The sequence below is a fragment of the Neopsephotus bourkii genome, unplaced genomic scaffold (genome assembly GCF_033783945.1).
Source record: "Neopsephotus bourkii isolate Nb327-2 ecotype Australia unplaced genomic scaffold, CSIRO-AGI_Nbou_v1 NB_1132, whole genome shotgun sequence".
Taxonomy (NCBI): Eukaryota; Metazoa; Chordata; class Aves; order Psittaciformes; family Psittacidae; genus Neopsephotus; species Neopsephotus bourkii.
The window spans coordinates 1,475,169-1,501,562 of NW_026901618.1; the positions used below are offsets into that span (position 1 = coordinate 1,475,169).

Genomic DNA, 26,394 nt, shown 5'->3' on the forward strand with positions numbered 1-26,394 from the left:
ATTATAAAACAACATGAAAGAGGTAAGCTATGTGGGTGTAGAAAGGGATATTTAGTATTCAGAAAATGTATTAAAAAGGAAGAAAAAGCAAGTGCTTCATACAGTATCTAATCCCACATTAGGCAGATGAGGAGTTCCCTGGCAGATGGGTGTCAGGGTACCGTGCGATGTGGATGAAGCAGCATCATGAAAGAGGTAAGCTATGTGGGTGTAGAAAGGGATATTTAGTATTCAGAAAATGTATTAAAAAGGAAGAAAAAGCAAGTGCTTCATACAGTATCTAATCCCACATTAGGCAGATGAGGAGTTCCCTGGCAGATGGGTGTCAGGGTACCGTGCGATGTGGATGAAGCAGCATATTATCTCTCAAGGAAGCACACATGCCAGTATAACACATCCTTTGAGCTTCTTTTTGTTATGCACTGGGCCCAACTGGGACTGAAATCATGAAGGCAGGGGAAAAGTGGCACTAGAGCTTTGAGGTTTAAGTATTAAAAATGCACATCAGGTCTACCAGGGTCTCATGCTCGCTTTAACCCCGGAATGATACTAGAAAAGTGACACACCACAATGAGGAAAAGTTCTCAAACCAAATTACCTATACAAAGCAAGCAAACAAGACAGCATCATGACTGGTTCCATTTAAGCTACAAGAAAGCATCCATTTACATTATGGGGAGAAAATAAAAATAAACCTAATGCTACGAAATGTTGCGTTTAAAGCCAAAGGAAATATTTCCAAAGGGTTTGTAATATAAGGAGGAATCCAAGGAAAGAGAGTTGCTGTTGGCCTGATGGCTACACGGTAAATTTCACTAGGGTTTGTCTACTTGGGAAAGGAGCAAGTTACAGCTATGCTATATTAACTCTCACCTGGGCCCTCTTCCACTGCACTAAAGCCCCCTTTTTCCACCTGATCTGAACTACAGAGGCACTCTAGGAATAGAATCACCCATTTGGCACAGTGTTCCTATACTCTAAATTCAAATCCTAGCTGTGTTTTACAGAAACTCCTTCCATATAACCAAGGCACACACAGTGTGCTCATGGGCAACTAAAACCATTCTCACCCTTGCAAATATACACTTCAGCCCCAGAGCACATGCGCCAGGTTTGTGAAGACAGAGCATAAGATGCAATACTTCAGACAACAGCTATAAATAAAATCCTTACATGCACAAACATAATCCATTCCAAACAGGAATGTTGGTACTTCAGCTGAGTGGTTGGAAATACCTGTCTTTCAACATGAAGCCTTGAAAGAATAATATTTAGCTGCAATCTAAACCTTGGTGATTGCAACAGAATAACTAGAAGAAGCTGTGTGATTACTTATCACAGCTCCTAGCCTGAGAGAGTGAAACCTGCCACGTAAACTGGCATGCAAGTATAAGGAACCCCTTACCTCAGACAAATAATTCAAGGAATCATTTGAGCTTTCCTTACAGTTGCAAGGATTTTCTCATACATAGTTCTATGTACCGATGCATTTCCAGGACAACTGCTCTGACTGTGGTGTAGATCATAGATCCCTTTTTCTAATCACTTTAAACTGATAAGAACAGATACTACACTTGATCTTAGCCAAAACGCTGAGAAGCAAGCAAGTCCAGAGGAGAGCCATGAGGGTGAAAAGGGGGCTGAAGCACTTCCCATACAAAGACAGGCTGAGAAAACTGGAGTCACTGATGTGTTCAAATTCCTGAAGCCTCACAATCTACAACTCCTGGGGCATGTCCATTGCAGAAGGAAAACGTGTGTTTCCCCTACTTTTGATTCTGAATTTGATTACTGCCCAGCATACTAAGCACAAGATTTTGAGACTGGCAGTTTCTCCCGGTAGAAAGCAGCACTGCAGTTAACGCAGTTAGCAGTATATGCAGTTAGACCTGGAGCAGGCTGAGCACATGACAAGAACAGAGGGTATATGTGAGGGCACAGCAAGTTTTCCACTATACACACCCTTTAGAGACACGCAGGCTTAGGGAAAAAAAAAAGCCTGAGGCACATTCCTACTAACTCTCATGACCAAATTCCTCCTTTTACAGTATTTCGTTTTTTCCCCCTAATCCTTCAGTTCTAATAATGAAGGTATTCTGTTACATTTGCAAATTTCCCTTAAAGAAAGGTGATGGGCAGAGCATAAGAAGCAGCTTGAAAAGAAGATTCCTCCAGAAGCTAAAAAGAAGTCATTCATCAATCATTCATCAGTCCTAAGCCATACTCATTATTTGGATCCTGATTCATGATTTGAACTGGGAAGTCTAGCAGAAGTGCTGAATTTCCCTCCGACAGGTGAACATAACTCACTTATCTGAGTGCTAGGGAGCCGTGGAAGTTTTCTTGGCATTTTAAGATAAACCATCCCTTCAGGCTCTAACAGTTTCCTCTTCCCTTCTAATACCAAAGCCTCAATTAGACCATGATTGTAAGTAAGTAAGCTGTACTTACTAGCACAAGGTACAGGTTGTCACTTTTATTACAGGTCAGGAATGTGTTTCTCTGTGTGCTCCGTACTTCAGAGTTTAATGTGGGAATAGAGTTTACTAAAAGGCAAGTCAGATTTGCTAAACAACAGGATTCAGTCTTGATTATCAATTAAACAGGCATAAAACCATCGAAACAGATGGCTTCTGCCAGTCAACAGAAGTCATAAGGGGAAGAGAATTCACATTCATTCACAGAAATATCTTACGCAAAACTCAAACAAATCCAAGAGAAGATGTACCTCACATGATGCTTTAAACTCTTCTTTGCCTGAAAAGTGAAAAGAAAACCTGTATGCTGCAAAATATTGGTTAAGCAATAGAATTCTGCAACTCCTTTTCCTTTGTGAATTTCTTTCTTACAATTCAGGGTACTAATCAGCTTCTACAAAAGTAAGATGCAAAGTTATTAAGTACTGTTGCTGCTTGAGAATGCCAGATTAAGGGTCTCAATCATTGCACAGAGTATGTCTACACACACAAGTAGCTTCAGCCCCACAAGCCTACCAAAGGTAAATGCAGGCATTAGAGCCCTCACCCCATTTTCACGGAGGCTCAGCTCCATTTATTCTCCTTTACTTTTCACCAGTTTCCCTCTGCCTTTCTCACACTTCAGCTTCTGCGCAGGTTCAAACAGATAGTTATTTTTTAATTGCCAAAGAAAATGTTGCTTTCTCCTGCACAGTTCATCACGTGGTTTCCTCACAAAGATGACACTGTCCCATAGTGTTTAATGGGCAACATTCAGTTTTGGATCAGTAACAAACTGAAAGTCTGGTAAGGAGCACTTTCCCAATTTAGAAATGGAGCTTTATAACACTGAAATACTGCAAGAAGCTCCACTGCTTGCCCTTCCATTAATTTTGTTACTTACTGTGTTGGATTCTCATCAGCAATTCTAAATTGATGTACGATGAGCTATGCCATCAGATATTCTCTGCGGATCTAGTTGGCAACAATGGTGTAGTTTCTAAATTTTGGTAAGCTTCTGATTATTTAGTTTGTGATTACCTCAGAGTAAAGATCTTCTTATGCTTTGGAAAGCCCCAGTAAATAGTGGGCACTGCTACAGATAAATAATATACTATAATAAGGATTCTTATGATGGTAATGTATGATGCAAAACCATTTTCCAGATGCTACAGAACTAATTGTGCTGCCAACTGAAGGAGCCAAATCCAAAACAGATTCGTAAGAGGAATTACTTTTGAATCAAACTCATCAGTGAGAGATGTTTCAAACATGGCTTCACATTAGCATAATCTTCATAAAATTAATGAAATGTAGTCTGCCCTAATACAGCTGTAAAATCAAAGTAACTCCCACACAGGAGACCCAAATCAATCTGAGTCAGAACTGGTGTAAAGGAGAGCCAGGATTAAGAATATTTTCCATCAGAGCAAAAAGCTATCTCCTAACACAGTGGTGTGCCACCACTGCAAAGTTGCCTCTGCGTAGAACAAGAACTGCCTGACACAGACTCCACCCTGACCTAGGGAGACAATGTAGGGGCACAACTGTGTTACTGGAGCTGCATCACCACCCAAAAATCCTTTATGCCCCCAAGTCTTACAGCAGAGCTGGCCTTGTTGGTTTATCTGTAGGGTAAAATATTTCTCCATGTAAAGAACCATGTTCCTGCTGAAGTTTTAAAGAACTGGGTAAGTAGGGTGTACAGCTGTGAGAGCAAGAAAGTTGACTAGAACATGTAGTTTGACTATTGAAACAAAAGGCAAAGTACTTCACACAGATACACAATAGTAACAAAAACACCAAGAGGAAGTCTTATATCACATCCTCTCTTAGTCATCACTTTAGCTAATCTTTAGCATTTTGGTCTTTTTAATCCTCCCTCATAAATCAATACCTGTAGCTCCCAATTATTTTAGTAGCAGGCTCTCCAAATTGTATCATGTAAAGAAAATTAATGACCTTTAAAATAGAAAGTTTACTTATACAAAAGTTAATTGCTATCATATCATAGAACTGTTAAGCAGGCCCATTAAGTGTTTTACTCAAGCACCTAATTCCAGAAAAGGTAAGACTTTACTCAAATCCTTGGATAACAAAAGGTCAAACAGCGAAGTTCCGACCAGAGAAATAACCTACTCAGGTCTATTTGCCATGTACTGCAAACAAGTTAACCATATACATCATTAAGTTCTGAATCCCATTATGATCATATGGATAAGCCTGATTGCAATTACAGGGCCTTAGGCAGAAGATGTCATTTTAAGTAGAGAATCACTGCTCTAGACAAGTTTTATAAATGATTCTCATTGATTATCGTTTCCAATTAGAGGAAATAAAAGCATTAAATGGCTACTTTGAAGCTAGAAATGACCTTTCAACTAGACTTTTTCCCTAACAGATGAGGGTTAAATTTGCTGTGACAGCACCTAACTACATTTGGTATGGCCTGCGATTTGATGGTATTGGTATCACATCAGCAGCAGGCTGAGTTGGTAAAACCATTACGTGCAGTGTTTGTATCATAAGTATGCTTGTTAGTATCCTAGGGAGTTGGGAAACGTAGGCATTTTCCAATTACCTACTTTACATTTCAGTAGCTAAAAAATTACACAGATCTATACTACTACCTTCAAGGGGATTTTTCACAGGAACACACATTTCCCTCTTTTGTATTTTTTTTTTCTGCTTAATGGCTGTCAACTTTATTAATTTCAGCTCCAAAATGTTAGCATTCCCAATAACAACCAATAACCATGAGTAAGCAAATCATAGGTAACATCCTCCTCTCCAAACAAAGAAAATGTAGTATTTTTAACATAGTATTGCCTCCTTAGGTTAGCACAGCCATATGAAATTGAATATATAAGAGGTGTAGGGAGTGATTTTTTTTACTAATCCTGTGTAACTCATTTTGCAAGTGTCAAAAAGAAATACAGTTCAGTCGCTGAACAAGGAATGGAAATTATTTACTTTACAATCCAAACTTCTCTATTTACATAAAAATAACCTTGCTAGAGCAGAAATTTTAGGCTAACACATAAAATTAATGGAGTCCAATTGCATATTATTCTAAATGGGTGATTTTATAGCCATCATAACATTAGATCTGAACACCAGACATACACTCGTATTCGCAGTATATTTTAGCACACAAACAATATGTCAAAAGCCGCAACATGTATGCATCAGAAAAGGGTTTCTAAAACTACCACCTCTGAAACATGTAATACATGCACAGAAGCCTTATTTCAGTATTAATGTCACTTATCCCAGAATTAGGATTGATATTCCCATAAGAAAGACTGACAGAAACTTCCTGGCTGCAGAAGGAGCCATGTATCACATTTGTTTTATCTGTTCGCTGACATTTTTTTAGTGTTCCTTTTACTGGCATGGTTTTGTTTTATATTGGTTTTACTAGTGTCCTAGCACTCATCACTGTTTGTTACTTAGACCTGTCTACAGTCCGTCCATGAAAGAAATGAATCATCACAGCTTTTAGTTACAGGGCCTGACTTTTTAATGCAATCAGTAAGGCTCATGCTTCCATTCTCAGAATCGCCCAGCACAGGGGCTCTTCCATTAGACTGCGCTATTAGCCAGGAGTCCTCTGGAGAGCTCTGCTTCCAGCGGGAAGAGCCATAAACACGAGCTGCAGTGGATGCCAGCATGTAAGAGAATTGCATTGGCGAATCTCTTTAATGAAAGAAGTAGCTCCCCAGTGCAGCTGGCAAGCTGTTCTCAGACTCCCCTCTGAAGGCAGCCGCAAGACAGCAGTTCATGTTCACTAGGAATTACTTTCTATTTGCCTTCATTTTCCTTTAGACTGAAGCAATATTTTAACAAATAGAATCAACTTTTTAAAGCTGCCATCACCATATAGCTGGGACACTCTGCAGGCTGCTCCTCTGAGGCTGAGGGAACCTGGCATTTGTGCTAGCAGTAGCCATAAGCCTGAGGAATCTCCTTTCCTCCAAGCAGCTGCTGGAGAAGATCCATGCACCTTCCCAGTAGCCATACTGCTGTGGGCTGGGAAACCAGAGCTTCCAGCCCTTTAGTCCAGAGCTAGCTGACTTTCTGACGTATCTAGGCTGTTTGCTGAGGACCTAAGAGGTGAGCACCATTTAGTGCTGGGACTTCCACACTTTTCAAAGTCTTGGCTCTGCACCACCAAGTGTGGAAGTGCAAGGCTTTTCTGCAAAGAACATCTTCAAGTAACAGGCTCCCCTTCAGACTGCCGTGAGTCCAGCTGTGAATGTGAGAAACTTTGATTTCCTGAAATCAGATCAAACCTGAAGTGTTTCCAATGAAATATTTGTAACAAATCTTTTGCCCAGCTCTCCTTTCCCGTCAACCCATCAACCCTGTCTCCCCTTTGCCAGGTGTGATGAAGCTCTGTCCTCAGAGATCCACAAAGGACTAGAAGAAATGAAGGGGAAGAGAAGAAAGTAGTAGGGAAAATGCAGACTTTGACTCTCTCTTGTCCAATGCCTGACTCTCGTTTACATTAATGAAGAGCAATGGAATAATAACAAAACTGGGGAAAAAAAGAAAAACATATCCTCTATACATTGAGAGTACTTCTCAGCCTTGGAATGTGACAGGGTCATTGTCAACAGCCTCTAACCCTTGGAGTACACAGTTCATGAGAGAGAGTTTGCAGACCTGGTGCACAAACCAGATCACAATAATGAGCAATGCAGATTTGCGTGTCTGGCCTTTGCAGTACAGCACAACTAGTTTACTGATGCTGTAGGCATGACTAAGGACAGTGGGATGTGAGGGTAGATGATAGGGACTGAGATAACTTATAACCTCTTTCCATCATAAACAGCAAACTGTGAGAACTTGTGAATGGATCAAACAATTTGCTGGGCTTAGCTGAGCATGTGAGACAAAAGAAATAGCAAAGTGCCTAACTTGGGCTGCCACAATGTGCAGTCTGCAGCAGCAACACGGAAGATCCAGGTAGCGGCTGGGTCCCAGAATAACCTAGCTGCCTACCTGGGGAGATGATTAGGTTTCTCCCACAGATAACAAAGCAGCAGCTGCTGACTAAGGAGAGCCAAGAGACAGCACAGACACCCTCAGTGTCTGCTGCAGAGCCGTAAACAACAAAAAGGCAAGAACTCAAATGAAAAAGAAGTCACTTTCCAGACCTCTCTTGTGTGCAGCACACAGCTCTCCAGGCTGAACTGAGAGCAGTCCAGAAGTGCCAGTTAACTCCACGCTGCAATCTTTCCCATTGCCTCTACAAATCTAACTCAGGAGCCTGATTCCAAGCTCTCCTGCCTTGATCATCAAAATATAGCCCCATTTAAACTCTCAAAACTGTGTCCAAGACTAGAGACTAGAATCACCAGGGTGGGACAGCAGGATGCGAACAGGTCATCTTCATTTTCCTGCTATGTCTGCATTGCTTCTCTATGGCTATTTACAAAGGGAAATGGCCAGTTCACTTGCTCAGCAGCTACAGACATTAACAAACCACCTTGTCCTATGATGTACTTCCCTTCCCCAGGACCAAGCATTAAGCAACACTGAAAGTTTTCCAAGCCTGTCCTATTTCATATTCTGGTAACCAGACAAAAGCACTTTCTATCATCCAAGTGTGTGGGAGAGACAGTCATCTTTACAGACAAATTTGTGGCATTTGCACCTTAGAAACACTGAAAATAAGTGATTCAAACTCCTAATGAGACTGCAGCAGAGTTTGCTGTACCTTTTAAAGCATAACAACACATTATGAGCTTTTGGAAGCAAACAAGAACCGCAGTAATCTGTACAGGAACATGAAATTGCTACTGGAGATCTACCCAGACAGAATCCTGCAACCAAAAGACTTCATAACCATCTGCGTATAGGAAAGACATGGGAAAAGAGTCCTTTTGATGTCATTAACAGCAGAGCAGCTTGAACCAAGCAGGCATTTACCTTTTCAACCATTCTTTTTTGGTTTTTAATCCCCACCATTGCAATTGGATACCTCTGTTATCTACATAAATAGGTGAGTGTCCACATGAGTGCTGATCTTTCGAAGCATCAGCATGCTCTTGCACCACTGAGCTGCAGAGGTCCTTCCTTCTCCTTCACTTAAGCTTCCCCTTTCAGTTAAGTCAAGCCTAAGCCCACCCTGCATGTAGCTCTGTTCCTCTGGAGTCCTGTTAGACTCTTGCCCCCAGAGAAACCTAGCAACGAGTTCCATCTGGAACTAGTTCACTGGATGGCAGAGCATTTCTTTGTGCTTACTTTTGACTTTGCCACTTTTAAGCTTCTGTGAATGCTCCTTGTTCTTCCCTGATGGTAGAATAGCATTTCTTGCTCTGTAAAGCCTACGCCTTCATTGTCTGTAACCTTTCATCATCTCACTTCTGATTCATCTGATTCATTTCCTCTCCAAGGTAAACAGTCCCAATCTTCTCAATCTTGTACTATATGAAAGTTTTTCCTTCTCTGTTTAAAAACTGATTTAGGTAAACAGTTAAAAATGTACTCTGTTAGCTTAGCTTATAACTATAAATTACCTGTGCATATTAAATTTGTATTAGCTAGGTTTAACTGAATTAAGTGTATCCACACAGGATTTTTCACCGAATTCCTAAAGTCAGGTTAAAATCATACCTTTTGTTATAGCAGAGCAAATAAAAGCATAGTTAGGCCAGAGCCAGTTTCTGATCCACAAGGACTTCTAAGAAGAATTCAGACAGTGCTTTGGAAAAGGGTATATTTCAGCAAAGCGCTCAGAGATAGTAATCTTTATTATCCTGAAATTCATGAAGCCCCATGCGTAGCAGGAGTAATTCTTCTGGAATATTTTCCATCAGCAACACAGGGATTTGTTACAGAATTAACTTAACATGTTTTATCTTGATAGCACCTCCATTTACTGGCGATAGTTTATTGCCTAGGCAAGTCAAACTGCTAATAAACCATGGATTTTAATTCAGCTGCAAGTGAGCTGCCCTATTGTACCCAGAACACAACAGAGATATAATGAAATCTGCTATAAAAATTAATTCTGAAAATATCTAATGCAAGCATTGTTAAGATTAAACAAAGGATATTTGCTAGTTCATTCCAAGATGTGGCTGCATTCAAAAATCCAATGGAAACTGGCTTTTACACACACAGACATACAAACACATTTGCTCGTGGAATAGGAGTTTTAAATTATGGCTATTAAATGCATGGTATTTCTTAATGATAGCATTCATTGTTGTACTCATAATAATACATTTCACAGAGGGAAAAAAAAGGCAGAATTTATCGAAAAGCTGCCAATGGATTTTAATAAAAAGTATTTTCCAATAGAATGCAATGTCCTTATCTACGAGAATACAAAGCGCTTGAGTATTTCGCAAGGAATTTAAGGGCACTATTTTGCAATAGAAACTTACTGAAAGTTACAAAGAAGAAAATAATTCTAGAAATCAAACATACAGGCCACTGAGTTGAAAGAAAGTAATTTCCCGCATTAACATTAAGATCTATTATGAATGCATATAAATTTTCATGCAAATCTGACTGCACTTATTGTGTATTTTGCCTTATTTAATTAAAAGTGAAAAAGATAGAAGAACACCTACCCCCATCCATTTTGCCTATTAAGTTGTTGCTGCCAACAGGACCCTCATGATGGTGTTTCCACTGAGGCTAATCACAGAAAAGTGGTGTGAACATAAACACAAGAAAACTAATGCTTAGGCTAGAGAGAGCAGCCACGCGGCCTATCCGTCACATTCACCTCTATTCACACAGTAATTGCTGTACTCTCTGGAAAGCTGACTAGAGTCATCATGATCTCAGAACACTAGTTACCCCCTACTGAATCATTTTCAAAATTGGTAAATAATACAGCTAATATAAAAGGAGAGAGAGCCAGACAGCTCAGCCTCAGAGCCCTCACTTTCACCCTGTGCAAAGGCTTAGTGAAAGCAGCTGAAACACACACAGCCAGTCCTGGTCTTCACTAAAGCTTCACTCCTGGCAGAGATGCCTCTTGTCAGGCTTCTTTGCATCCACCCCAGGTGTATGTCCCCTTGACACTTCCCTATAACCTTCATTCCTCTTTTCTCATATGGAAACACACCAGCAGCCTCCTGCCCTTGGCTGCTCCCCACCAGTGGGGAGTACTAACTGGACGGGAAGAGCTGTTGTGGGAAAGGCTTACACAGACCCCCATTTAGCTTCAAAACTCCTTCCTGACAGCTCCCTTTCCCTGCCTAACTCCACTATCTATAGCTTTCAAATGCCTCCCCTTCGCAATCACACCTCCTACTATTCTGAAGACTATTTTCTGGGAACGCTGAACATATTTGTTGGCTCACTGGCCCCTAGCACACTGACTGCTCATTCAATAACATTCACACAAAACTGGAAAAGACTTGTCATCCTCTTACTATCTATCTGGCACTCTGTTACTAGCTTACTACTGTTTCCCTCTACAGTACAGGTCCAAATTGGATGTCAGACACAGAAAAATGCCAGCAAAATCTCTGGTTCACAGTCAGGAACCGGTCACCAGACATAGTCCAAAACCAGACACACACTGGCACATTACCATTAACACAAGTTTTGCCATGAGCCCTTTGCCATTTTATTGATGAAGATGGGGAAAAACAGGGTTATTGCAACAATTTTAAACATCTGCAAGGGCTAACATCCTATAGGGATAGTAAAAAACTCAGGCAGACACTAGGGCAAACAGATTCTTCTGCTTCTGTTAGCCGGGTACCCTCAGAAGCAAATTCCCACAGACATATACAACCTATAGTGTAATTGTCTCCTGGTTGTCTAAATTCAGGCAAGGAAGGAAGGGATTAAGTTTGTAAGTCTGTCTGCTCACTAGCCATCCTGCCAAGCACATCCACCACCCACTCCCATTCTTCCCACTGTCAGGTTCTACAATGGAGTGACTTTCTTGGACTCAGCAGAGCCACATAGAATCCACCTCGGGCATTCCTGCCAATGGCTGAATTATCAGCTAAAATAGTCACCTGGCCGTCACCAAGAGCAACACAGGTAAGGCAAAGGGGAAGAAGCAAACGCGCATGCTTCCAGCTGATATAGTAAACAGCTAACATATGGTAATTTAAAAGGGGTTGACACACTGCAGCAATTACAAAAAGGCTGACACTCAGCTGAAAGAGCTGACAGTTGGAAGTTACACCCTAGCACAAAAGAGAAAAAATGAAAGCGAGATGTGACTGAACTGTTGTCTCACATGCTCGTATTTTGTTGACAAATGTATTTGTAGGTATGAGGATTCAGCCCTTTCGTAAGAGTGTCACCATCGGCTGCTGATAAAAAAGGAACCTGAATCTATTACAGATGTGTTCTCTTCAAACTGATGCTCCTGCAGGAGTGAGAGGACAAAGCATTCTGCTGTTATAAATCTGTTGTGCAGGCTACGGCTCCATATCAACAGCAACATCTGACATTGTTACACATCACTTCTACATGGAGAAAAAACACTACTTGGAATTTGAAATACTATATTCTAATGAAATACCACCTTAAACATACAACTTTGCTCATGGTTTCAACTGTAAAATATATTTTCTTTTTAAGGTGCTTCAAACCATTGTTCAGTTATTATGCTACCACTTTATATGAACTATACTACTAAAACTGGGTTCAGGTTAGACATCACATCCCCAGTACACTTGTACTGAGCTCTAAGACTGGTTTTGATAAAGAAGGAAATACAATTTTACACTGTTAAAATACTATACTTACTGTCACATGAATACATAAAGATGCAAGTTTCATTGTAGCAGCAGTGTTTAAATACATAGAGAGAGATGGTACTTCCCCCTCAAAAGCTGGATGTTACAAAATCTGATCCTGCAAGTGTGCACACACCAGACTGTGAGACTGCAGACAGCAATTTTATTTACAGTTGCATTTGTTTTATGCAATTGTCAGGTAATTCATATCAACCGTTAGAGTTTGGGTGAATCTGAAAACTCTGTCTAGATGCTGTTTCATTTTAAAAAAGCATCAAAGCATTTTCCAGGGCAGAATCATACAAGAACAAAGTGCAAAATCTACAGCATTCTCCTGCTCCAAGGCAGGATAATTCCTAATCCCAAACAAAATCTCATCAAGGGAGTTTCTGTCTCTTGTGTGGAATAGAGAAAGCTTTGGACTGTGCATGCTCAGTAAAATAATTATTTTAGCAAAGTCCAAACTCCCATATTTATTTCAGATTGCAACCTGTCAATGTTACTTCTTTTTTCTCCAAAATTATTCTTCTTTTACTCCCAGAATTATACCGGGAAAATCAGTTCTCCTACAACCTTGAAGAGCTTAATGCACAGAAGTGAGTTTCAATTTCCCATTCATGCTATAGCATGTTCTTCTCCTAGGTATGTAAATATTAGAATTCTTTAAACTGCTAAAGCACTGACACTGCACATCTGACTGCCTCATCTGAGCCTACTAATCCACCTTCCTCTGGATTATTTTTAACAATCTGCACCTCCCCACTGCCTCCTGCACAGCTTCTACTCATAACAAGTTTTACTTGGTCATAAATCATTTCAAGAAGGTAAAATGTAAGGTGTCTGTGAAAAAGTTGTGAACTTCCTTTGCCAGTAAGATATAAAATTTGTCCTTAACCTAGTACGAACTGAAAAATCAGATGTCAGCAAAAGATGTTGTTAGCATATTGAAGCACTTTTCCAAACTATATGGGGGTTTTTTACATTTCTTAACTTACTAATCCTTTCGACCCTTGCACATCTGCTCTGATGTTGCAGCACTAAAGCTGCTGTCAGAGTACAGTAATACTCATGTCAAGGGTGAGGTATCTGTCCTCTGTTCCCCAGTCCACAGCAGCATTGCCAGCAAACACTGGCACTGGTTTGGAAGGATATCAGGAGATGGGAAAGTAATGGATGACAGATCAGAGGTGACACTGTCCCTTCTGATGGCACTGGCATCCAGTATGACCTGGACAGACAGAATAACTGAAGATCATTTTACCTAGGGTGAAAGTTCTCCCAGCTACTTCAGTTAAAGCCATACAAGCAGGTCCCATTCCTTCACACTTCCTAACAACAGCAGATGACAAACTGCCTTGTTCTTCTTTTCCTAAACTTTGCACTTAAAATTTATCACTAGATCTTATTGCTGTATCTATGCATTTTCTATTGCTTTGGCTTTTAAATGTGAGGTTTATGATTCTTACCTAACTGTTACACATATGCTTTTTCCTCATCATTTTACACAACAACACAACAAATCTTGGATTGAAGCAGAGCTTTGTATTTTCTGCCTTTACTCTGCACAGAATCATATAATCATAAAACGGTTCTGGTTGGAAGAGAACTTAAAGATTATCTAGTTCCAACCCCCCTGCCACCGATAGGACACCTCCTGCTAGACAAGGTTGATTAAAGTCCCATCCAACCTGGCCTTCTCTTTGTGCAGAGCGTAGCTTGGTGCACAGCTCATTTCTGTACTTACCATTTGGTACCCCACCTTTGAAGTTCTCTGCAGCAATCTCCACACCCCCCTTCAGAGGTCCTGACCCTGCTTGTTGAAGCCCTGTACTCCTCCCCACTGTCTTGTGGGTAGCTGTGACCGTATGCCACACCATTTGTAAGGAGCTAATGTACATGTAGAGGTGCAATAAAGCAAGGACCACAATGCATGCTGAGACTATTGATACCACAAAACTGTGTGTCAACATGTGCAACTGCTCTGACCTACATCTTAAAAATGGTGAAAGTTCTACCTTTGACAGATTCATCTATAATTTTCCTTTGCATAGGTGAGAAATAAGTCACCTGTATCAGCAAAGAGAGTAATGCTTTAGGCACTTGGTAACTGTTGTATCACTGTGTCTTCCTACTGCTAGTTCTTAATAACATACAGTAGCATCTGTTATCTATGATTATGTAACTTTAATGGCTTCTGCTCTCTTCCAGTTATTAACATCAGATGTGGATGTATGACTAAGAGGTATCATGATATGATCATAGATAACATGAATTTGAGAAATGCAGACTGGCACTGCAGAATGACATCTTTTCATGGGTTTTGCTTGTACATGCAGACAACATGGGCATTACAGATTACATTACGTTACGACAACATTACATCACAGATTATTCCTGGTAGTTACAAGCTACCAGGCATAAAGCCACAGTCCATGGGATAACATGATCTAACGGATAGCCCGTTGTGAGGAAGTAACTCTAGCTCTAAAACAGCAGCAGTTGGGTATAACTGTTGACTGCATCACCTACCAGCTAGTAAGGAAGACCTTTGTAACGTTCAGCATGCATCACGCAAAAGAACATGACTATGGAACACTGCCTAAAGAGAGGAAGCTGGTGAGTCTTGCCAAAAGACGGAACATGCACCAGAGAGAACAGACCAGACAGGGAAGCTAGAGCCTTGTTCTTGCCCTGAGCACCATTTCGCAGCACTGGGTGTTTCCAGTTCTGATGTAGGTCTGGCTGATTATGTCATGACAGTCCTGTGGTATGACCCTTCTTGTAAACATTCCCTGAGCCACACTGACCTTGAAAGCCTGTGACTCTCTAGCCTCCACATGGCTTCTCTTAGAACTGATTTATCTTCTGCACAAGGTGTGTGCTCTTGACATGTTCAAGAATTGACACATTTGGTCACCATTTTAAGGCCTAGCATGGCTACGCTTTGCATAAGACCACTATAGTGACAGTGGGCTTCCACTTCATTAGCCACCTCCCTGCTGTGGAAGACAGATGAAGCCAGGTTCGGATGAACATTTAACCCTTTGTTACTGCCTTACCCCTCCTGGTCTCTTGATAACCTATACGGCTTTCCTTAACTTTAATCTTGCTGATTTCCTCTCTTGTCCCTCTAGAAATATCTTAATGGCCTCCTGAAACTTAGGTGTTCTGTTTACACTTAAATTTCCCCAAGTGCACAAGAGACACACTTTAACTGTACACACTTAAGTGACTACAGAACATCTGTGGATGTCTTTAAGGTCATGCCAGCAAGCTCACCATTTGCCTGCATCCATCTTAACAGCTATCTGATAATGGTGTGTCATTTCCTGTATCACACTGTATGTGCATGGGTGTAGATGATAGTGTGGATGGTGGCTGCCCCTCTTAAGGCAAAAGTCAGTTTAGCACTTGGAAATCTCAGCATGTCTCCCTGACACAGTAAAATCAAAACAGGCTTCCAGTTATAAATCAGTTCAAACAGACATACACACACACACTCTCTTCTTCTTCTCTAAAAAGTGGACTGATCTTCCTGAAATCACTTACTAGATCAGTGGACATTTAGTCTAAGAGCACATTATATAAGAGCCATGGGAAAAATGAGACAGGACAAAAAATGAGGAGTGTTTCACTTCTAAGATCTTTGGGGAAATCCTTTCTAGCCTGTCATATCCCAAATCCAACTAACCTAAATATTTTGTATCTGTTGGCTTTGGCAAGGACCTGCTGTTGCCTTTTATTAGATATGAAGCAATAAGTGGGAGGGAGCGAGCCAATTAATTATTAAAAGTGGCTTTCACATACTTTGAAAGTCTGCCTGTCCTTGAAGCACACTCAATAAAGTTAACAAGGCTAACCAGGGCACTGTATAATGTCTGTGAAGCCTAGATAAGCATTTTGTGAACTCTGTGAAATTCTGTTGTGTGCTTCCTTAACTCCACGTGGACCCAATACACACTTCATAAACTTCTTTCATGTCAAAATGCAAACCTTATGAACTCCTTCCTTACAGTCCTACTCAGAAGTTGCTGCTTTCAATTACCTTTCCAGGAAGGACTCCTTCTCTGCCCTCCATGCCACCACCTTTCACTTAATTCAGCCTCAGAGCAGAAGTTTACATCCCATCCATATATAACATGCTCACCTGTCCATCTGTGAGAACTTGCAGTTATCCTTCCTGTGTTCTGTCTGATTGACATGGTACCTACCTTAAGGCAATAACACACTCTTTTTGAATTCTCAGCTAAGCACAAGGCATATTTATTACACTATAGCTAATATCAAATTACTACTAAATATTACAGCTGCAAGAATTATCTTTGGTAGATGCTAGCCCTTTGATTCCTTTTCCACAGAGACTTATCTTGAGCATGTTAGTTTGGATCCAAAAAGAGATTCTCTGCCATGGGCTCCTGGAAATGAGTATAGATTCAGTAATTGAATCATAGAACAGTATGGCTTGCAAGGGACCTTCAGATCATCTGATCCAACCCCCCTGCAATGAGCAGCAACATCTTCAACTAGATCAGACTGCCCAGAACCACATCCAGCCTGGCCTTGAATGTCTCCAGGGATGGCACATCTACCACCAATCTGGGTACCTATTCCAGTATTTTACCACCCTCATTGTAAAGAATTTTCTCCTCACATTCAGCCTGAATCTCTCCACTTTTAGTTTAAAACCATGACTCCTCGTCTTATCACAACAGGCCCTGATAAAAAGTCTCTCCCCATCTTTCTCACAGGCCCCTTTCAAGAACTAAGACACCACAATAAAGTCCCCCCAGAGTCTTCTCTTCTCCAGGCTTTCCAACTCTCTCAGCCTTTCCTCATAGGAAAGGTGTTCCATCCCTCTGATCATTTTTGTGGCCCTCCTCTGGACTCTCTCCAACAGGCTCATGTCTTCCCTGTACTGGGGACTTCCCTGTACTGGTGCTGTCTCACCACAGCAGCGTAGAGGGGGGGCAGAATCACATCCCTTGACTTGCTGGCCACGCTCCTCTGGATGCAGCCCAAGATACAGTTGCCCTTCTGGGCTGCAAACCCACATTGCCAGCTCATGTCCACCCTTCCACCCACCAGTATCCCCAGGTCCTTCTCCTCTGGAGTATCCCCCAGCCTGTATTGATACTGGAGGTTGCCCCAGCCCAGGTACAGAACCCTACACTTGACCCCATCAAACCTCATGAGGTTCACATGGGCCCACCGCTTGAGCCTGTCCAAGTCCATCTGGATGGCATCCCATCCCTTGGGTGTGTCAACTGCACCACTCAGCTTCATGTCATCTACAAACTTGCTGAGGGTGCACTCAATCCCACTGTCTATGTCGCTGATGGAGATATTAAAGAGTACTGGTCCCAATTACAGATCCCTGAGGTACACTACTTGTTGCTGGTGTCCATCCAGACCTAATCCCAGTGAGACAAGCATCATTAGTTAATAGTGAAGAAGAGGTGTCAATGGTGCTTGAGGCACCTGTTGAAATCAATTAACACAGACCTATACTAACAGAACAGGCAGAGGTTCCACATCATTTTATTCTCATTCTCCAGTCAGTGGTAACAACCTTCTGCAGGTCTAGAACTAAACCAGGAAATACTCTTTTTATCTCCCTGCAGTATTTTCAGTTGTTGATCACATTATTACTTTGAACAACCTGTGTAGCATGTCTTTGTTGGAAAGAACAAACTCTGAAACTACATGCCAAGGTATTAAATGGACTGAACTCAGAAGCCTGGGAACAGTAAGTATGTTAACCAACCTTTGTGTCTTGAGTCTGTGATTTTATTTACCCAACACTTGTTTTTCAGTCAAGGAAACTATTTCCATTCTGCTTCTATAACAAGATTGGTCTTCACTTAATAGAATGTATAATGAAAATAACAGCTGTATTTAAACACATGGCAGAAGCCATTAGGCATGGAAGAATTACTCTATTTCTAGTAAATCATGGCTGTCTAACAAATTTTATACATGACTGTCCTTGTCCATATTATGAGCCAAATTGTGTCTTGTTTTATCCCAGTTAAGATGCACTGGTTACTATAGTTCCTGGAATAATTCGTATTCCCCTTACAGCTCAGAATGTGATGTGGTGAAATGAAACTAAACAGAAGTTTTCCTCATAGACAGAGGAGAATTCCAGAGCCATGAAGAAAGGATGAGGAGTGAGGAAGAAAATAAGCTCCTGTAGAGTACTTAATATCTGTAATATCTTTTGAATCTGTCCTTTTTTCTTATACATATTTAAACATCACATTAGAACCTCATCTGTGCACTACTTTTATGGAAATTATTATCAAGGCTCCTGTTTTCATATTTTCCTATTTACAGCTGCAGTCACATTTTCGTTACTATTGGGGCATTTTCAGAGACAGGTTGTTAGAAACCAATAACCTCACTGAGAGCGTGCAACTTTTTATACCCACACTGGCAGCTAGACAGTACAGAAATCCACCTAGCACAAGCTGATGGGAAATAATCCCAGGCACTGTGTGGGCAATATGGCCACAGCTCGGCAAAGAACAAACAAATATGGAACCAAACTAAAGCTGAACCTCTTCACACATAAGTAACTATACTTCCCTGAGCAATTAAATAAACCTCAACCTTGGGATAGTAAGAATTACTGTGCCCTAAAGATGCAGTATGGCACAGTAAACTTTTACCACACATAGAGATGGTCTGAAAACACTGTGAGCATCTAGCAAAACACTGGGAATAGCATGCAACAACAGGGGTATTGTTCTTTTTTAGCTTCATTGATTATCCATTGTTTGAAGCCTCAGATTGGTTACAAGCTGGCACTCAACCCTTGGACAGGAATTCCTGTGAATACTGGGCTTTTGAGAACAAGCTCTACATAAGTGGGAAGGATATGCCATGCATTGGCCAAGCTCTGGGCTGTCATGTGCAGTCCAAATAAAACTGCTTTCCAAGTCTCAGCACATACCACTACATCTGAGTCAAGGCAATGTCCCAACCGCTCAAGAGGAGATAACAAAGCCCTTTTCAGTGCTGCGTCTTCCTCCAAGTAGGAATCCTCACAACCCTTCTGCAGCCAAGATGAATTCGCCTTTAGCCAGAGAGCCAGTTCTGTGTCTTCTGCATACAAAATCTGTGGTTGTGTTTCTGATGACTCAAGTGTTGTTTAGCTCCCACCCATGATGTTCATTGTTTATGTCCCTGGGTTTTTTACCTAATCAACTACATATGCACATGATTTCACTTTGTAATAGCTCTAAGTAGCACTTACTTTTCATGAAATCTCTGCATTGCAATGAATATTCCTACGTTTAACCCAGGACCCAGTCAGAGTGTGATCGCTTTTCAAGCTTCATCCACTTATTGATCAGTTGGTTGAAAAATTTAAACAGCTGTTTGCTCTTTGCCCAAACATTTCTCATGCAATTTATTTAAGGGGAGAACTATTTTAAGCAGCGTATTCTTCTTTCAGAAGTCGCACTATCGGATAAGATTTTAAAGAATCATTCATGTGCACTGTCATGTATGTTATTTTAGTGCAAATACAGGCAAAGCACAGAAGGCAATTCCTTCCTCTCCAACTTTATGCTTTAATACAAAACCAGTGCGGGACCTCATTCTCCACATCCCATATTCTCAACATGCCATTATGCAATTATGCAAATAAATACATTTCAAATGTGTATTTACTTTACTTACGGTAAGATTCTTTCCAATATCAGTAAAAGGAATTCTCAGAGTATGAGATAAAAAGTAATTTCAGGGCTGTGAAAACTATGAGGCCTAATTCCCATATCTCTTCTCCTTATGGATTCTCTGATGTCTAATAAAATATGATTCTATTAGTCTTGCCTTCAACTGAGGTACTAACAGTTTCTTTCTTTCTATTCTTCTCATCTGCTTGTTTTTGTAATGAAGGCACAACCCTGGGTTCATCTAAGGATTCTCTCATAAGAAGGCAAGAGAAGTGTGAGAGGCAGAGTACATTAAATGCATGGAAATGCAGAAGCAGACCTGCCTGCAAAGCACAGCTTTCAGTTCAGAGTGAATTTCCTCTTTTTGATTTCTTTTTTATCTGAGTTTTTTATTTATTTCCCTCAAAGCAGATGGCCCTTGGGCCTTGCTCCCTGGAATGGGTTAATGGCATGGTTAATAGATCTGCTGCCCACAGCAGCAATCCGAAGGACTAAAACCTTCCTTCCAGAGGCACCTGCCACTGTGTGCCTGAGCAGCCATTCCAGGTAGATGTGTATGGGAGACTCTCCACACTGTCATAAATTAATGCTTGCCCTGGAGCTGCGACCTGAGAGTCTGCAGGACAAATATCTGAACATGAGGGATCCAGCATGTCCTGGGTCTGTGGTTTTGGGACAGAGTCAGCACCCACCCAGCCACCAGGCCTGGGAACTCTGGAAGAACAGGTTCCTTGCACAGAATAAGCTTTTCTTTTTCAGGCCATTTCATCAGGAAGACACTGAACTATGCATATCAATACCAATATCATGACAGCTCACCACACAGTAAGGGAGCAGCTTAAGGATGAGCAATAGGTGGACCTGAAAAAGACAGAGTTGCTGGGCTGAGGAATGATTCCTGAACCATTCTTAGCAGCAAGATAAATACTCATTATCCTCCAATTCTTTATGCACTTTAAAGAGATACTGGAATTTCTGTCTGACATCAAACTCTCAGAATACCAACAGCCACAAGTAAAATTTTCTGCCACCTCTGGGTGGCTACAGGTTTGTCCATCCAGGCAGACAATGGCCTGACCTTGACTATTCATGCCTGCATTACATCTTGGCAGGACCATAGCCCACAGTAAACCTGGCAGAAAGCCTTCACTACTTGGAAACTCCAGGTAATACAAGGTGTTGCATATCATATGATTATCAGCGTAAGTTACTACTATCAGCAACTGGTAGCATTGTCTGTATCTGCTTTCTTTCTCCCACACACCCCAGACTGGTTCCTTACATCCATTCCTGATCTTGGTTTAAGCTTTTGGTTCTTAATTTCAAGTTGCTCAATGGGCTGGATCCAGGTTATCTGAAAACACACCTAAATCTCCAGGAAGAAGACACTGACTGTCAACTAGTCTCCTGTACACAATGGAACTCCCTATGGTTCCGCATAAGATCCACCCCCAAAAAGAAGCTTCCCACCATCTGCTTCAAGCATGAACTGCATTTCTTAAGCCTCCTCTCAATGTAAACACACAGTAACACAGGGCTTTTCAAAACAAACAAAACTAATTACAAAAGAGAAAGTATTAAAAACAATTGCCCCTGAGGAGTGTTCTATTCTTCCTGACCTACTGCTTGTGGAGGATAAGTGGACAACCACCACACCATTGATAACAGTAGTCCTGTAAATACACTAGCAGAAGGCTTTCAGAGACGACCAATTAGATCAGATCACATGTACAGCAGAACAGAATTCCCATGTTATACCAACTGCCTTTCCCCAAAGCATTCAGCTTTTCCCACTTAGAAGCTCACACCTGGTTACCACTCTCAGATAGCAATATCACAAGGGAGCATTGTGGGAAACAACACACAAATAAGCCCACAAAGTACTTCAGAGCTCTCACATCAAACACTTGCAAGTGGATTTTGAACCAGAATACAATGTACCCAGCCCAGATAGACAGGCTTGCTTTTGCTGTAACCTGGTGTGCTCATTTCCATGTAAATACACAGAAAGTTCTTCACCTTGGAACTATTTCACAGGGGGTTCTATCTGGAATGTAGGCCTGAAATGAAAGCTTTGGGTGTGCTTGTAAATCATTTGTGCTAAATCATGTGTGCAAACCCCAGGTATACAGAGGCTTTCCTCAGCAGAAAACAAAATAAATAAAGAAAGTAAAATATTTGGGTAGCAATGCTATGTTACCAAATCCACACTGAGGACCAAGTTTTGAAGGACTTGGGGGCTTCACAGTACTACAGAGATGGAAACACCATGACACACTGGCTGTAGCCAAGGGCTTGGAAGTCCTAACTCAGTGTACCACCACTCGGAAAATTCCGGTCATCATGTCAGCTGTGACTAATGTCACCTACAGTCCCCAGCCTGCAAAGGAATTGCAGAGCTGCCTTCAGCTCTCAAAGTGCTCCCTACAGCAATCCTTGCAAAGATGCTAACATTCCAATATAAACTGGAAAGAATCCCCATAAAATCTATGGGTCTGTGTCCTTTACACCAAGTCACGGAGTGGCAAAATGGTGTGATAACCCACCTGCACATGTCACTGGCATCTGCTGCACCTCCAACTGGTAAAAAATTGTGATGCCAAGGACTGCATGTTGTTCTCTCCTCCAGTTACCCACTTTGCCATACTCAAGAACGTCAACATGCTGCTGTATATAAGGTCAGACCTACATGCTTTCAACTAAAATAACAGCAAACATTATAGGAGTGTTGAAAAACATTTTCTGATGTGTTTTGCTTTAAGAGGAAAAAACAGTATCAACTGTTTTCTCAATATTACATTCTGCTATTTCTGCTTAATTTTCACCCACCTAAATGGAAGCTATGCTTTAAAGCACCAAGTGCTATATCCTTAATAAATTATAAAGCCAATCTTCATAATTTCTCTTCTTGTACATTGCTCAGAGATGGTTTCAACACAGAAAGATATATGGGAGGTAACCTAGGTCTTCCTCCAACAAAGCACTTAAGCATAGACTTCAGCATGTCAGCAGCCCAGCTGAAGGCACTGGGATGTATTTCAAGTTCTGCACACATTTCATGATTTTATTGAAGTTCAAAGGCAAATAAAAAATGAACATACAGCAGAAAAATACCCTCCAATATCCACATAATTGACACTATGGCAGTACCGGTACCTTCTACTGAAATTCCACAGAATTTGGGAAATACTTTATTTGGTTAATTCAGCAAAGTTCCTTTTGGAGGCAGTGACAAGAAAAAAAAGAAATAGCTTTATTAGAGCATTAAGTTTGACCTCGCTCCATTTAGATGGAAGCAAAACTTTTTACCTCCACAGGAAACGGAGCTCAATGATACAATATGAGACTTTTTGTAATTGAAGCATGATCCCAAAAAGTAAGTCCTGACAGTGGAATCGTTGAGATGTAAGATCTTAACCTTTAGTTACTCGTAAGGATGTACTTGTCAGGAAATCAGGTTCTAATGTCCTTCACAGTTTCTATGTAGAGCGCTTACGGTTCTAGCATGCATCAGTGCACCTCTGACATTTGTGTAAGAGTCAAATAAACAATGGTACTGTTATTTCAATCCCTTTAGAAAGTTCTTAGATGATGTTTCCAGCAATACTTGAGTTTTGTTTTCTGGTTGGAATGTTCGGGTTTTTTTCACAGTAGTGTGATTGCTATGGTTTAAATGGGTTTTCCCCTTCTCATCACATTTCTGGTGCCACTATTTTACCAGATATCTGAAATACTTCTGCACTAATAAGAAGTACTGGTCATCCTGGGACAGCATCCAGAAAAGATGCATACATTTAGGGAGGTTTGAAATATTACAGCACTTCCCAAAAATACAGGCTAGTCATTGCAACCACCTTGGCAACGGCAAGCCTGGAGAAGCTGATAGTGGATTTGAAAATAAAGGAATATATCACAGTACTTTAGCATGGCTACAACTAGAACAAAAAAGAAGGTAGGTAGTACTTTTGTTTCTATGTCCAGAAAATGCTGGCAGATAAAGAATAAACCAGTGCAATACTGAATTATCAAAACAAGTTAATCAGCCACACCACAGAGAATCAGGCCTTCTCTAGTTCATTCACCTTCAGCTGTACCTTGTTTGCCTTCCTCATGTCCATAATTGGTAAAGCATTAGATAGACTGTGTGGCACATCAGAAAGTAACTATTGAGCATGGATTTTTGCCGAAGGCAGGGTTTTGAGATGCTCAAGGCACTGGCACAAGCAGCTCATGTGTAAAAGGCAACCTTGACTCTACTTTTGAGTTATTTTGAAATAAAAGCATTTGCAGGAACATGAAGCAAGAAAAGGGATCCTCGAAACAATCACATACACACGAACCATTTAGAGCTGTAAAGTCACATGCAGTCACGACAGAATGAAATATTCATAAACTCAAGGAAGATGAAATTCTCTGTTCATCTGTCACAATATGTAAATCAACAGTTATCAGTTCAAAAATAAAGCCCTTGCATCCACCTTATTAAATTGCACAGGCCCTGTTCAAATGATCAGTCATTGATGCTTGATTTTAATTTAAACAATAGCACAGATTTTACCAAACAGTAACAAACACGAAAGTGTGGGAGGTAAATACTACAAACATAGGTTCTCCAGTTAGAGAGAACCATCATTTTCAAAATACCTTGTATTTCTCATGATAATTGCAGCTGTGGTCATGCAAGTATGTGGTGTTACATAGTTCTTGGGTTAAATTATTCCATTGCTAGCTTGCATTCCTTTATTGTCTTGCTGTTCTCTTACACATTTGTAGCAAAACCAAACTATAGTAAAACTAGTTGAAGAAACACAGCTCAAACCCAGTACATGGCAATATTTCTTCTTTTCATCTATGCTAGGTTTGGGGTGTCTGTCCATTCGGAGAATTACTCGGATTTCAATGCAATATAAACGGACGGGGTTCACAGGCTGGCACACACTGTTCCCTCCTTGCAACAATTACGATGAAACTTGCACATTTACCAGTCTCTGCCTATTACGGACCTACAGGCACAGCAGAATTCCTGGGCTTCGGTTCAGTAAACCCATGCCGAGAAAAATGAATGGAAATAAAGACAGTGCCCACAGACAAAAGCACTGCTCAATGCTCTCCCCTGACATTATCTTAATGGCAACCTTTTTCCATCCCATCCTCCCTACTTTCCGATACTCCCAGCAGCAGACACATCCGCACCAAAGGGATGCGATCTGACCCATTTCTCGCTGAACTCCCTCACCCACAGGTTTCCTTCCACTCGGCGGCGACCAGCCGTCCCCGGTCCACAATGACACAGCAGGGCTGGAGGGACACGGCGCCCGGGCTGCCTCCCGGGGGGACCGGCCGCTAGGCGAAAGCCGAGCTGAGGGGAGGGGACCCTCGGCCCTGCCGGCGCCGGCCCCTCGAAGTGAGGTAAACTTTCGCGACCGCACCTGGGCCGCCGCCCGCGGCGCCGCTCTCGCAGGGCGGGCGGAAAAATGCCCCGAGCCCCGGGGCTGCAGCCCCGCTCTTCCCCCCCTACCCCGTGTCCTCAGACAACCTTCGCCGCCGGCCCCCCGCCTCCCGCCGCCGCCGCCGCGCTGACAAAGGGCGGCGCGGGGCTGCCCGCGGCGGCGTGGCCGCGGCCGGGCGGCAGCGGGCCCGCCGCCCCTTCCATACCCTCCGCCCCGCCGAGCGCGGCCCCGGGCAGCCGGCCCCTCCGGCGGGCGCGGCGCCGGCCGGCCGGCGGCGGAGCGGACCTACCTTTTTGTCCTCTTTCTCGCTGCCGTGCCTCCGCTCCGGGTGGCCGCTGTCGGTGGCGGGGGCCGGCTCCGCGGGCTGCCCATCGCGGTGGTGCGGGCGCTGGTGCGGGCAGCCGCCAGACCCCGCCGCCGGGGGGATGGGCTCCTGGCACGGAGAAACTCCCTTAACATCCATCTCCATCTTCCAGTTCACTGTATTGCGAGACAAAAGCAGGCGAACACTTTCCACCACCCCGCGTCCTTCTTGTGCTTTCCTTTCTCCCTCTTTTCTTTTTTTTTTTCCGTCCTTCTTTCCTTTTTTTTTTTTTTTTTTCCGTCTTTCCTTCCTTCTTTCCTCCTTTCCTTCCTTCCCTTTCCCCCTCAGGAGGCCGTGACACGCATGGCTCTGGCCGCCGCCGCTGCACCGATCCGGCGGCTGCAATCTACCCTAGATCCTCCAGACTTTTGTATCCAGCGTGCGTGTGTAAGAGTGTGTCTGTGTGTGTCTGTGTGTGCGTGTGCGCGCGTGTGTGTGCGTGTGCGCGCGTGCCCTTGGCACGGCGGCCTTCAATCGCCCCGCAACGGCAAACGCTAACTAAGCAGATCTCTCTCCACCGAAGATCAACTCCCGGCCCCGGTCTAACCGTGGGGGTTATTTACTTTGCGCTATCGATGTCCCAGGCCCGGACGAGCCGTGGTGTCTGTGAACAAAGTTCACCGGAGGGAGCCGAGGCCGGGCAGGGGTGGGGGCGATGGGGAACCCCCGGGTTTTTACACGGGGGAAGTGACAATAACCCGGTAATGTCAA

The 26,394-nt window shown here is 42.3% G+C and overlaps 1 protein-coding gene and 1 pseudogene across 2 annotated transcripts in view; both read right to left on the reverse strand.

The window, feature by feature from the left end:
* Positions 1-26,394, reverse strand: part of RBMS3 (RNA binding motif single stranded interacting protein 3) — a 742,307-nt gene that overhangs the window by 715,675 nt on the left and 238 nt on the right. Inside the window, exons 1-2 of one of the 2 annotated variants that reach the window (XM_061362642.1) lie at positions 26,247-26,393; positions 25,609-25,799 (exon numbers count right to left, since the gene is read on the reverse strand). In XM_061362642.1, coding sequence (XP_061218626.1) covers positions 25,609-25,799; position 26,247 — 192 coding nt within the window. In that variant the 5' untranslated portion in view covers positions 26,248-26,393. Of the gene's footprint in view, positions 1-25,608; positions 25,800-26,246; position 26,394 lie in introns of those variants that run through there. The other variant, XM_061362639.1, reaches the window with a different exon arrangement.
* LOC133217335 (U2 spliceosomal RNA) lies at positions 1,453-1,604 on the reverse strand (annotated as a pseudogene).